We start from the raw sequence: 13,078 nt of genomic DNA on the forward strand, positions 1-13,078 counted from the left end.
ATATATATATATATCATAATGATTGTGCTGTTGTGTTGTTAATTTTCACTTTGGAACGTAAAATATAGACGGTTCGAAAATTGTAACTTTGTAAAAAAAAATGGCTTGTAGATTCTCAATGTAATAAAAATTACAAAAAATCATCAAAACTGAAAAGGTTATATGAAATAGTACCTATCTCCAGCAGTAAAAAAAAAAAAGTTCACAAATTCCAATGCAAAGCCATTTCACAATATAGAACAACAAATCACAAAATTAATATAAGTTAAATTAAATTATTATAGTTAAATAAAACTAATCTGTAAAGCAAAAAAAAAAGATTACATTATATAACAAATGATATCAAAACCATAAAAAATTAATATCGTTCCAAACTGTTCGATCAAACCACTGCGAAATACTTTCATTGTATAATAGTTGTAATTTATTATAAACCCATTTAAATATTAGAAAAATTTGTCGATTTCTTTTGTAACTTGGAAACTCCAATAAACATATGAGACGTTCATATGATTTTGACCAGATGGGTAGACAAAGTGCGATTAAGAAATTCAAGTAAAAAGTATGTAAGAACATATATATATATTTTTAAATAAAAAATCGAATATTACTGTGGTACCTAAATTTTAAAAATAATTTTAAAAAAGGGACATAAAAAAAAAAGAACAAAATGATGGACCGAGAGGGCATGCGTTAGAATCGAGCAGAAGACAAGATTCAGATGTTATGTCGCTTTCTTTCCACTAAACCCTAAACCTCAAAAAAACACGTATCCACATATTGCCTCCTTTTCTCAGACCGTTCTTCGCCCTCTCTCTCTCTCTCTCTCTCTCTCTCTCTCTCTCTCTCTCTCTCTCTTCTTTTTTTTTGGAAAATCATTTTTCCCACTTAAATTCGATTTTATGTTTTCTAACCTAATCATAATAATAAATTGACTTTTCCATTTTTTTTCTTCCCCATGCGTTTGATCTTAGTCCAAATTATCATCATAGCTAGATTTTTCTGTTCTTATATAATAAAACACATTTATTAAAAAAATCTAAATAAATTTAGTTTATACCACATGTAGAGAATATGATAAGTTTCGGGATTATAATGATTCTGGTCGAGAGAAAACTCGTTTGGTGATTAAAAAAACATTCTACATAATGTTGATGATTATAATCATGAAATAGCAAAAATAAAAAATTTTACAACAATCACACTTTTTTTGTGTGATTTCGAACCATATTTACTGTATTTTATTTATCTTACATATATACTATTGAACCACTTATATCAAAACGGTTCAATCCATGTTTAAAAAGAAAAGCTAACAAAAAACCTTTTATCTCAATAAAGACAATGAATATGATAAAACCCATTAATTTATCAAGTATTTCTCTTATTTTCTTTTTTATATATATATATATACACATACATACATACATACATACATACATACATACATAATCTTTTATCTCAATATATATATATATATATATATTTGTATGTTTGTCCATTGTTTTTGTATGTGAGATGATGTAATATTACGATAGAATGAGAAGGACATTACGTGAAGAAAAGAAGAGAGCTGACCCAAAATCGTATGTCAGATGGAAGTAAAATCAAAGTGGGTTGCAATACCAAAATGTAATAATGCAAATCACAAGCACAATAATAATTTGGTCCGCCTCTTTCTATGCTTTGCCTCTTATTATTTGTAGGGGTGGATCATAACTTACTCAATTACCCGAGTTGGGATCCGAACCCATCTGGAATTGATTTTTTTTTTTAAAAAAAAATTGTATTAGAGTATGTTGTATTCGTTTAGGAAATGAATATTGAGTATCCGTGGTTCAAGATTTGGTTCCATTTTTCATTTTCAAATTTCGGACGTCCATATCAAAAGATATAAATTGATTTTAAATTATAACCTTAATTTGCGAAATTGTTACGGTATCTAAAGTTTATTTATATATGACACTGTCGCTGAATTAATTACAAAATTATCATTTAGTTTAAATTTTTTGAATTCAAATATCCAATATTTTTTTAATATTCAAATAATTAATTTTTAGTCAGAAAATTCGGATATCCTATTCTATGCGCAATATCTTTTTTTCTTGTAAAAAAATTATATATTCGTGCAAAAATTATTTTCAATTGTATATTTCATCCTTTAAACATAAATCTAGTTGTCCAATTAAGATCCAACTGCTTTAAGGTAATTTTGTTCACCATCAATTTACTTTTTACAGCTTTAAGCAACGAAAAATATATATAAAAAAACCCACATCAAAATCCCAAAAAGGAGTTGGGAAAGGCATTTTGATTTTTTTTTTCTCTATTTTTTTTATTTTTGTTTTGTGTTAGGACTAGTTCCTGCAATTGCCAAAGGCTAAAGGCTACAGCTTTAAGCAAAAGCCAACTCTTAACTCTCCACCATTGGGCTAATGTCATTGATGTTAGATTCTATGAGGATCTCACTTCATTTTCTTTATATATACACACACATATATATATATATATATGTATATATGTGTGCATGTCAAAAGATAATGGTCTTTTTGTGCTCCTTTACATTTGTGCAATTATATGAGTAGATCCTAATTTAGATGCTGAATTATACCCTTTTTTTGTTGAAAGGTGAATTATACTTTTCCCCTCAGGCAAATCACTTTGTCTTTTTCCTATGGCGAAAAGGTATTCTTTAGTGTGTGTGTACACACTTTTAACCAAGATGGTTAGATAGGTTGCTTAGTTTCATATAAGGCTGCATAATATGTTTTGCAAGAATTTATATATTTTATAACATATACTGTAAAATATCAAGTCATTGTAATCTATTAGCTTCCTTTTCCTATTAATTAAATATAAAATATTTTCAAATTATTTTTCATCATGTGTATAATGCTCGTAAAGATTGAACTTATGGTGCATTTTCATGCAAAGAATTTGAACCGATCGAGGACAGAACTGTTATGGTACTAAATGATAAAACTTATGGTTATTCTATTATACACTTCCCTTGTTTATTTCAATATCTAAGACTATTGCTAACGTCATTATTTTTCTAATTCAAAAGACATCATAAAAACATATTTGTAAGGGAAAATCCCAAAACAATGCCTAAACTTCTAAATTTTCACAAAATAAAATCTAAACTTTGTTTTTTATCAAATAAAACATCAACTTCATTTTTCAGACAAAAATAAATCTGAACTTTATAATCTTTATTATTTTTAACCCTATTGCTGACGTGACGTTCTGATATCGTGACACGTGAACGATGATGTGTCAAATACGGTCAAAGTGTTGACTTGCTACGTAGGATGTCGGAAATGTCACGTCGACAATAGGATTAAAAATGATAATGATTATAAAGTTCAGGTTTATTTTTTACTGAAAAATAAAGTTGATATTTTATTTGATAAAAAACAAAGTTTAGATTTTATTTTGTGAAAATCGAAAAGTTCAGGTATTGTTTTCGGATATTCCCTATTTGTAATAGAGAATTTGAGAGAGAAATGTTGGACTTCTTGTTATTCAAATTAAAACAAAGTACTACAATATTTATAAACATGGAAAACAATCATGTAATATCTGATTTAATTAATATAAAACTAAAACCTAAATATTACTATACTATTACATTTTTCTTGAATAAACTCAAGGAGTTAAATAGCAATCATTCGGGATTTAAATTCTAGAGAAAATATAGTTGTATTTGAAATGAGCTTTTGGATCTGAAAATTAAGATCTCAATTTGATGTGGTGCAGAAATGTGGGTCAACGTTGTCATCGAAATTTTTCGACCAACTGGTTTAGAGATCTTAAATTACATTTAGTGGTTAGACTTAGATACCATGATTTAAAAGTAATATTAGAGACTTCTCGTTGGTCAAACAAAAAGATTACAATATTCAAAAGTAATAGTAGAATATCTTATTTAATTAACGTAAATATCTTAGATACATAAATAGAACCAAATCTGAATATTCCAATGTATCTTATTGAATATTCTATATATCTTGATAATTTGTATGTTTACTTTATTTATATATAATGAATGTACTAAACTAGAGAAGATAGAATTTATATAATAGTAGAGTGTATTGTTTTATTTTATTTTTATAATTACAATTAGGGTTTTTTCAAAATTTAATAAATATTATATGTGAAACGTAGAATAGTAATATTTTCCAAATTATTTAAGATATTCCTGAGTTTTTCAAGACAGATTATAAGAGGACAGAATTGTATATACTTTTACATTAGTAAAATTACATAATCATCTCTCAATGTTAATTTATCGAATATCTCTTAACCCAATTTCTATTTTTTTTAAATTATTTTTGTTATTGGCATTAGAAAAGTCGATGCTCAAAGCAAATAAGACACTCTCCAAAGGGCAATCTGGTCAACAAATCTCCTATATAATCCCCCAACATTCGGACAAAGCTTAACCCACACACCTTAAAAAGTTTCCATAACATAACACAACCATTACATTAATTCTCCCCCAAGATCTCTTCTTTTCTTTTTTGTTTCTTCAAATAAAGATAAGAAACAAACAAGAAAGAAGGAAGAAGAAGAAGGGCGAAGATGATAACGGGAAGCGACTTCTACAAAGTGATGTGCGCGATGGTTCCGCTCTACTTCGCCATGTTCGTGGCCTATGGCTCGGTCAAGTGGTGGCGGATCTTCTCGCCGGAACAGTGCTCCGGCATCAACCGTTTCGTCTCGGTCTTCGCCGTCCCCGTACTGTCTTTCCACTTCATCTCTCAAAACAACCCGTACGAGATGGACTCGACGTTCATATTGGCCGACACTCTGTCCAAGGTCATGGTCTTTGTCTCGCTGTCCCTCTGGGCCGTCTTGTTCCGAGGCGGTGGTCTCGACTGGCTCATCACCCTCTTCTCCATCGCCACTCTTCCCAACACTCTCGTCATGGGGATCCCTCTGCTTAAGGCCATGTACGGTGATTTCACTCAGAGCCTCATGGTGCAGCTCGTGGTTCTTCAGTGCATCATTTGGTACGTTTCATCTTACTATATATAATATATATATATATATATATATATACGCTTGCTTGATTTATTCCCTCTTTTTAGTATATATATAGATTGCGAATGTTATGCAGAATCAAGTTCCAAGTAAGATGGAACTCGGAATATGACTAATCCTACATACATACATACACACACACACACATATATATATATATATATATGATAACATTTTGCTTGAATAAGTTTGTCCATGATTTTGAAGGGATTTTTATCATAAATACTATAAATATGCCGACGAAGACCATTTTGTAATGCGTATTTTATAATATTTAAAAAATATAAATAAAAATGATGACCCGTGTTTACAAATTATATATTTCAAACAATTTAAAAATAGGAAAAATAAAAATAAAAAAACGTGGAAGATTCGATGGAGTTACTGTTGGGGTTTGCTTTGTGGGTTTGTGATATCTTTTGTCTCTTCATCTCCTGTTGACAAAAACGACTTTTGTCTCAAGAGCTTTTGTCCCATCCGCCACTATCTTATTCATGCCGTAATTGATAGGGGCTGTAAAATTTTGACATAAGCAACTTGTATATATTTATTCTTTTATAATCATTGTATATATATATATATATTATCGCTTGATAATACCACTTTATATATTTTAAAATCATTTTATGACATTTAAAGTATTATAGGGCTCATAATGTCAATGGTTATAGTACAATGAATATATCTTTTGTTTGTCAGTAAATAATTAAATGTAACAAATTAAGACATAAAAATGTTGGCTTTCACTATTTATCCCACAAAAAGGACAAACCAATTTTCTAAGTTCAAGAAAAACATAGTCTGCAGTTTAATTTGGGATATTATTCTAAAAAAATTTATTATTAGCTAAAAGGAATGTTTTAAGCCCGGTTTTAACAAGTATATACAAATTTAGTAATAAGATTATTATTTTATATGAATTAATTTAGATAATTAAAAAACGATTTTAATGATATTAAATTCTAACTTTACTAACATAAATCCCTGATTTCGAATGATATTTTTTTTGGTAATCGAATGTTTTATACCAAAATCTATACTAATATCGGAGATTAGCCGATTTGAAATATATATTCTCTCCCCAAATTTGATTGGGAATGATATTATTATCTATAGTTTCATTCATTACCAAAAATTTTAATTATTTTTCATAATTTTATTCTGATGAAAGGTACACACTGTTACTGTTCTTGTTCGAGTACCGGGCGGCGATCGCACTGATCCGCACAGAGTTCCCCGGCGGCGGAGCCGCGACCATAGCCAAGATCGAAGTCGACGATGACGTCATCTCCTTAGACGGCATGGATCCTCTCCGTACGGAATCGGAAACAGATCTCAACGGTCGGATCGTACGTGTCAGGATCCGACGGTCCACATCCTCCGTCCCTGATTCCGTCCTCTCCTCCTCCTTATGCCTCACCCCGAGAGCCTCTAACCTCTCCAACGCCGAGATCTTCTCCGTCAACACCCCCAATCCGTTACTTAACGGCGTTAACGGCGGTACCCTCCAGTTCTGCAATGGTAATATAATCTCTGTTATTAATTAAAGATATGGAAAATATTGGATTGGATATGAATAATAATCATGCCTTTAAATTATATAAAGAGAGAAGGTAAATAAATTATACAAACCTTTGAAAAGTTGAGAAAAAAATGTGTCAACTTCTTTTTTTTTTGTTGACCTAAAATGAATTCTTTTGAGATTTGCGTCAAATCAATTTTAAATAAAAAAACTGGTGACTTATTCTTTTTCCCCACCATTTTTCGAGGTTTTTTTTTTAGATTTTTAGTTTCATAATACGTAATTTTATAATTTCAAGAAACGAGATATAAATTGTAATTATGCCTTTAAATTTTATAAACAGAGAATGGTAAATAAATTGTATAAACCTTTGAAAAGTTGGAGAAAATGTATCGATTTATTTTTCATGTTGACTAAATTTTTTTCCCACCTTTTCCAAAAGATTGCAACTTTTCTAATATTACCAGCTAGGCATACGAGTAAATACATCATTTCCCCGAGATTATTATTTTTTTTTTTGTAAAAGATGTAAATTTTTTATAATTTCAGGGAACGAGATCGTTTTCTGTAACGGAGATCTAGGCGGGTTCGGATACGCCCGACCCGGATCCGTTAGCCCGATGAGGCTATCGGGTTACGCATCGTCCGACGCATATTCCCTTCAGCCGACGCCTAGGGCTTCGAATTTCAACGAGCTCGACGTTAACGGTAACGGTACGCCGGTGTGGATGAGATCTCCCACCGCCGGAAAAATTTTCCGGTATCCTTCTCCGAAGATTGCTTGGGAGTCCGGTCAGAGACATGGAAGCAAGGATATTAACGGTACGTTACGTCGTTTTCATGTGCATGAACCCTGACACGATGTCGTTTTGTCACTTTCTCTGTTTTACTCCTCTCTTTTCGTATTTTTTTTTGTAATTTTGTTATATATATAAATATGTATTATTCTGCATCTGATGAAAAAAAAATATGAGGAAACATAAAATGCAGCTTTTTCAGATAGGTACATAGCTCATGTCTCTTTTATTGTTCAAATCCCGCAGAATTTATAATTATTATTTAAATTTTTATATTTTCATATATTTGGATCGCGTTTTCTTGTTTAGGCCTAAGATTCCAATAACAACATGATGAAGCATGTAAATTGAAAAAAAAAATGGGGCCCACGTGCCTCCCACAATCTAAATGTAAATCTAATCTAATGCGAAGACAGAACACAAGTGGTCAACGGGATGTTGACTTTGTCCCCATGATGTTTGGTCTCGCAAGTCAATCCTTTAATTAAGAGATGATATCATTTTCTTCGAGCACGTGTGTAATCATAACACTTGATTTTCCCTCTTTTCTTTTATCTTTTTAAATTTTAATTATTCCGTTTCTGTAAAATTTAATTCCACCAACAAAATAAATAATTGTAATTATTATGTCACATACATTTTAATGATTGCGATGGACTTTGCTGTCAATTTCAGTGCCGGAGAAAGAGATCAGTTTCAGGGACACGGCCAAGGCTCCGCCACCGTATGCAGCCGCCGGAGCTTCCTCCGTCGAGGAAGGAACCGCCGGAAAAGATACGGCGGCGCGTGGGAAGCAAGAAATGCCACGCGCCGTTGTGATGGTGCGGCTTATACTGACCGTCGTGGGACGCAAGCTTTCGAGGAATCCAAACACGTATTCAAGCGTGTTAGGCCTATTGTGGTCACTAATATCGTTCAAGTGAGTACCCAAAAAAAAAAAAAAGAGACGTACCCTATTTTTTTTTTAATTTCTTTTCGATTATAATATCGACAAAATTAATTCTATTGCATTGTTAACTGAAATTTCAAGAAGGAAATTAAGTCATCTAATAGAATTATCCAAAAAAATAGAATAAAGGACCATGCCGAGCATAGTGAAATATTCGATCAAGATTATCTCGGATGCGGGTCTTGGGATGGCCATGTTCAGCTTAGGTATATATTGCTCTATATCATCATATAATTAAGTAATTTTATATATTTTTCATAAAACAAATCATGTAATTAAGTAAATAACCCTAATCAAAAAAATAAAATGAAACCTAATATTATCCCTTTATTTATAATTGATTAACAAGTAATTATATATATATATATATATATATATATATATATGAAACGAATTGAATTACAGGTCTGTTCATGGCATTGCAACCACGGATAATAGCTTGTGGGACGAAGAAGGCGATGATGGGGATGGTGATAAGGTTCATCTCCGGTCCTATTGTCATGTCCGTAGCTTCTGTTCTTGTCGGAATGAGAGGTACAAAGTTGCACGCCGCTATTGTACAGGTATACACTTCGATTATATGGAGAAGATTTGATAAAGATTACCGTAATTTTCTCGAATATTCTCAATATCTCTAACAATACCAACAAATGTTAGGAACCCTAATGGTTTTTTAGATTGTGTCTATCTATTCTGTTGTTTACTAATTAAACCAACATTTTTTTTTGTGATACTTAACCGGAATTTTAACGATGAAAAAATCACTTTTTTTTTTGTAGGCGGCATTACCTCAAGGGATCGTACCATTCGTGTTCGCGAGGGAATACGGTCTGCATCCAGACATTCTCAGCACATTGTGAGTCATTTGAATCATGTTCATGACATTGGTTATGTTTCTAAATTTGTCAATGTCTCTATTACAATATTTTCAAAGATTAATTTGACTGTTTTGTAAATTTTCAGGGTGATCTTCGGGATGATAGTATCTTTGCCCGTGACCCTTCTCTACTATGTACTTTTGGGGCTATGATTCCGTTGAAAACACGAAATCCGTAAAAAACGAAATCGAAAAAAGCGAAGAGATTATGTCGAAGATCGGTCCGATCGAGCTCGTAATAGTTTTTTTTAGAGCTTAGGAGGAAGATTGGATGGGGAGAATTTTTCTCACATGTACTAATGTTAAGTTTGATTTCATAATTCAGAATGATTATGTAGTAATGTTAGACGTTTTAGGTTAGGAATCGTGGATTTGGACTATAATCATGTGAACCCTTTTGTTCTATAACCGGAGAAATTAACGCGAAGAAAGAGATTAAAATCTTCGACTTAATAACAATTATAATGAATTAAACTACGATCCAAAGGATCAATATTAGGACTGCCGATTTCGGTTCAAGTCCGCCCCGATCCCACCCGAAAAAAATATTGGACTTCAGATCTGAATTTGTAGGTCCAAAACAATTGTGCTTTCCGGCCGATTTTAAATTGGGATTCATACTAGTTCGAAAGTCCTACTTATTTTTTTTAAATAAATACAAAAAAAATTTATCCTTGTATAAAAAGAATGTACTAAACGTGTCCGATCCGAGCCCAAAATCTGAGACCTATATGGTCGAGCTTTGAACTTGGTTCTGTAGGCGCGAAAAATTCGGACCGGCCCAACAAAATGATTGCATCAGATCAGCTCGTTTGACACCTCTAATCAATATGGTTCACCAAAAAACAACGAAAGCAACTCCATAAGCATCGAAGATCATGAATAACATAGACTTTATTTATGAATTTTAGCCCTTAATTATAATCAACATTGCTAATAGCTCTCTTCTTATTTAGCAAGCAAAACCAAATCAACAAAAGATTGGTTAAGGTTGTCGGAGAGGAGGTGGACCAAGGCGAGGACACCTCTCTTGGCATATGTTTTCGTCGTACCAACAATTATTTGGGTCGAAAAGACAGCACCAACAATTGCGCCTGAATGACCGTCCACACATTGCGTGGATGCACCTTCCCACCCAAATATCCGTCCGTTTGTATTCGTCATTTTCCTCCTCCTCCATTCTTGCACCTGACGACCATAACCAACCCACAAAGGCATTTCACATACATACATACATACAGACATACATACATACATACATACATACATACATACATACATACATACATACATACATACATACATACATACATACATATGAAGATCATGATATTGTACTTACATACGTACATATTTTTTCTTCCAAAGATCCAACAGAAAAAAAAACTTCAATCATATATATGCAGATCATTATCATATATATATATATATATGATGCAAAGGTGGTGGAGGTTAGAGAGAAGAATACATTGATGGAGAGGAGAGAGAGAGATCAAGAAGATTATGCAGACCACAGGCAAGCTCGAAGCCATTGTAATGTCCGAGAGAAATTTTATTAGGTGTTTATATAAAACAAAGATTTATTTACTGAGGCCTTCTCTCTTAATTAACATTTATGGACCATTTAATATTTTATTTTGGAAGGGCGATTTCATATATAATCGTATCATAGATGAATGTGACTGTTAACTGAAATTTCAAGAAGGAAATTAAGTCATCTAATAGAATTATCCAAAAAAATAGAATAAAGGACCAAATTTGTCAATTAATTAGAAACTCATCACTCTTGACCATTCCTGATCAGGTAGACAGTTCTAACAACTTGTGAAAAGGATTGAAGAAAAGTTAGAGTTTCGGTTTTCGGTTCGGAATTCTAGTGATACGGTTCAGAAACGATATTTTTTGGTTTTATAAAAATTATACCAATAACCGACTCTGGTTTTAGTGTCCGAATCGATATCATTACATGAATCCCAAATAAGTACCAAACCATAATATTTAAACATATATTGATGGACAATTCAAATTTTGGTATGGTATTTACGGCTCGCTTCGGTTCGGAAACATTATATTTGGTTCTATAAAAATGTACTACATTAGAATCAAATGCAATTCGGTTAGGTTCGTTCTGATTTTATTTCGATTTGAATCAGGTCGGAATTAAATTCTCGAACCGGAGTGTTCAAAGGTGTGGGAACATAATGAAATTAGAAAATTACTGAATTCAGAATCGGATTTTGTTTTTTTCATTCAAATTTCAAGCACCCATCGGTGTTTCATCCTTTTATACGTATTTACTAATTTGCCATTAGATTTGGTTACAAAATTACTATCAAATTTATTTGCAAAATTAAATATACATGAAATTATATGGTTGGAATGAATTAGGAAATAATCATTAAATCTATTTTTTTTTTCCCGGACTCTAATACTCAAAGATACCTATTTATTTATCGAGTATTCAAAAATAGAATGCCCAAATCCTTCGAATCTGTGTAATGATCTTATTGGGGATATTATAATCAACGAAATATAACCATTCAAATATAACTAAATATGATATAAAATTTTAGTTACAACTTTATATATTTCGTAGATTTAAAACACCAGTAACTCGCGAACCGGTTCAGCTCGGTTCAACCCGAATCATCATAAGTTGATTTTTTTTTTGATAATGTAAGAATCCGCAGTGACATATGTAACGGGTTCAAAAAAAAAAACTCGTTTTTAAACTAGTTAAAAAAAAAAAATCTTAAACTATAACTGCACCAAATTAAGTGATTTCATATGGGCTAGTAATCGCAAAAGGTCCACAGGCCCACATAGTAGAGGAATCAAATCTCATATTAATCAATGTGTTTATATAATATTATAATATATAATCTCTTAAACCCAGTCTGGATTCTTCTGTAAAAACCTTTCACAGCAAACTACTGCAAGGCCGCCACGATACACAGATTTTTGGGGAGAAGATATCGAATTATTTTATTAAATGGATGCCACGTGGACGAAAAAGACAGCTCCAAGTGGACGTCCGTACGAGAGCCAGCCCAACCCAACCCGAGAGCGCCCCTGGTAACGCCGAAAGACCCAAACAGTCCATAGACAGAGAGAGACCATTTTCAAAAAAAAAAGGGGCAAATCCAGTGGCAGTTTCGTAAATTCGTGGACTTTAACATTTGGCTATAAAAATCTCGTCTTTCCCAATTCACTTGCATAAACAAAAGCAAGCAGTCATATTTACAATTTTACCAATCCCCTCATCATCAAGATGTCTACTGTTGGTCAGGTTATCCGATGCAAAGGTGAAATTTTTCGTATTTTTGAGTTCTCGTTTTTGAATAATTTTTTATTCAGATTTGATCCATGTTTTGATTTCACCAATTAATGTTATTTACCATCTGGGTTTTTCTCCTTTTTGCTGTACCTGGTGATTTCTATACAAAGTATTTCTCTTTGTTCTTATCATCTGAAATAGGGCAATGGATGATCCATGGAATGGTACCTTTTGTGTAGTGTTTGATCTTTGATTACACTATCTCCAACTATTAATGGTGTTTTTCGGGTGGGGATTCAGTACAAAGCGTGTGTATTGCTTTGTTTCTGGCTCTGTGAATATGATCTTAAAAAAAAAAAAGACTAAGAGCGAAAACGGTGTCGTTTGATGGGTGCAGCTGCGGTGGCGTGGGAGGCAGGGAAGCCGCTGGTGATGGAGGAAGTGGAGGTGGCTCCTCCTCAGAAGCACGAAGTCCGTATTAAGATCCTCTTCACTTCTCTCTGCCACACTGACGTCTATTTCTGGGAAGCCAAGGTATATATATATATATATATATATATATATATATATATATATATATATATATATATATATATTATTATTCTCT

At 32.4% G+C, this 13,078-nt stretch overlaps 2 protein-coding genes across 2 annotated transcripts in view; both read left to right on the forward strand.

Moving 5' to 3' along the window:
* Positions 1 to 4,436: 4,436 nt before the first annotated feature.
* LOC104812073 (auxin efflux carrier component 6) lies at positions 4,437 to 9,574 on the forward strand. Its single transcript, XM_010539042.2, has 8 exons — positions 4,437 to 5,018; positions 6,221 to 6,570; positions 7,121 to 7,393; positions 8,044 to 8,287; positions 8,447 to 8,523; positions 8,723 to 8,880; positions 9,097 to 9,173; positions 9,281 to 9,574. The coding sequence occupies exons 1-8, from the start codon at positions 4,588 to 4,590 to the stop codon at positions 9,345 to 9,347; spliced, it is 1,677 nt and encodes a 558-aa protein (XP_010537344.1). The 5' UTR covers positions 4,437 to 4,587; the 3' UTR covers positions 9,348 to 9,574.
* A 2,815-nt stretch (positions 9,575 to 12,389) lies between these two features.
* Positions 12,390 to 13,078, forward strand: part of LOC104812075 (alcohol dehydrogenase class-P) — a 4,173-nt gene continuing 3,484 nt past the window's right edge. Inside the window, exons 1-2 of the mRNA XM_010539043.1 lie at positions 12,390 to 12,499; positions 12,869 to 13,005. Coding sequence (XP_010537345.1) covers positions 12,466 to 12,499; positions 12,869 to 13,005 — 171 coding nt within the window. The 5' untranslated portion in view covers positions 12,390 to 12,465. The remainder of the gene's footprint in view (positions 12,500 to 12,868; positions 13,006 to 13,078) is intronic.

The sequence above is a fragment of the Tarenaya hassleriana genome, unplaced genomic scaffold (assembly GCF_000463585.1).
Source record: "Tarenaya hassleriana unplaced genomic scaffold, ASM46358v1 Cleome2, whole genome shotgun sequence".
Taxonomy (NCBI): Eukaryota; Viridiplantae; Streptophyta; class Magnoliopsida; order Brassicales; family Cleomaceae; genus Tarenaya; species Tarenaya hassleriana.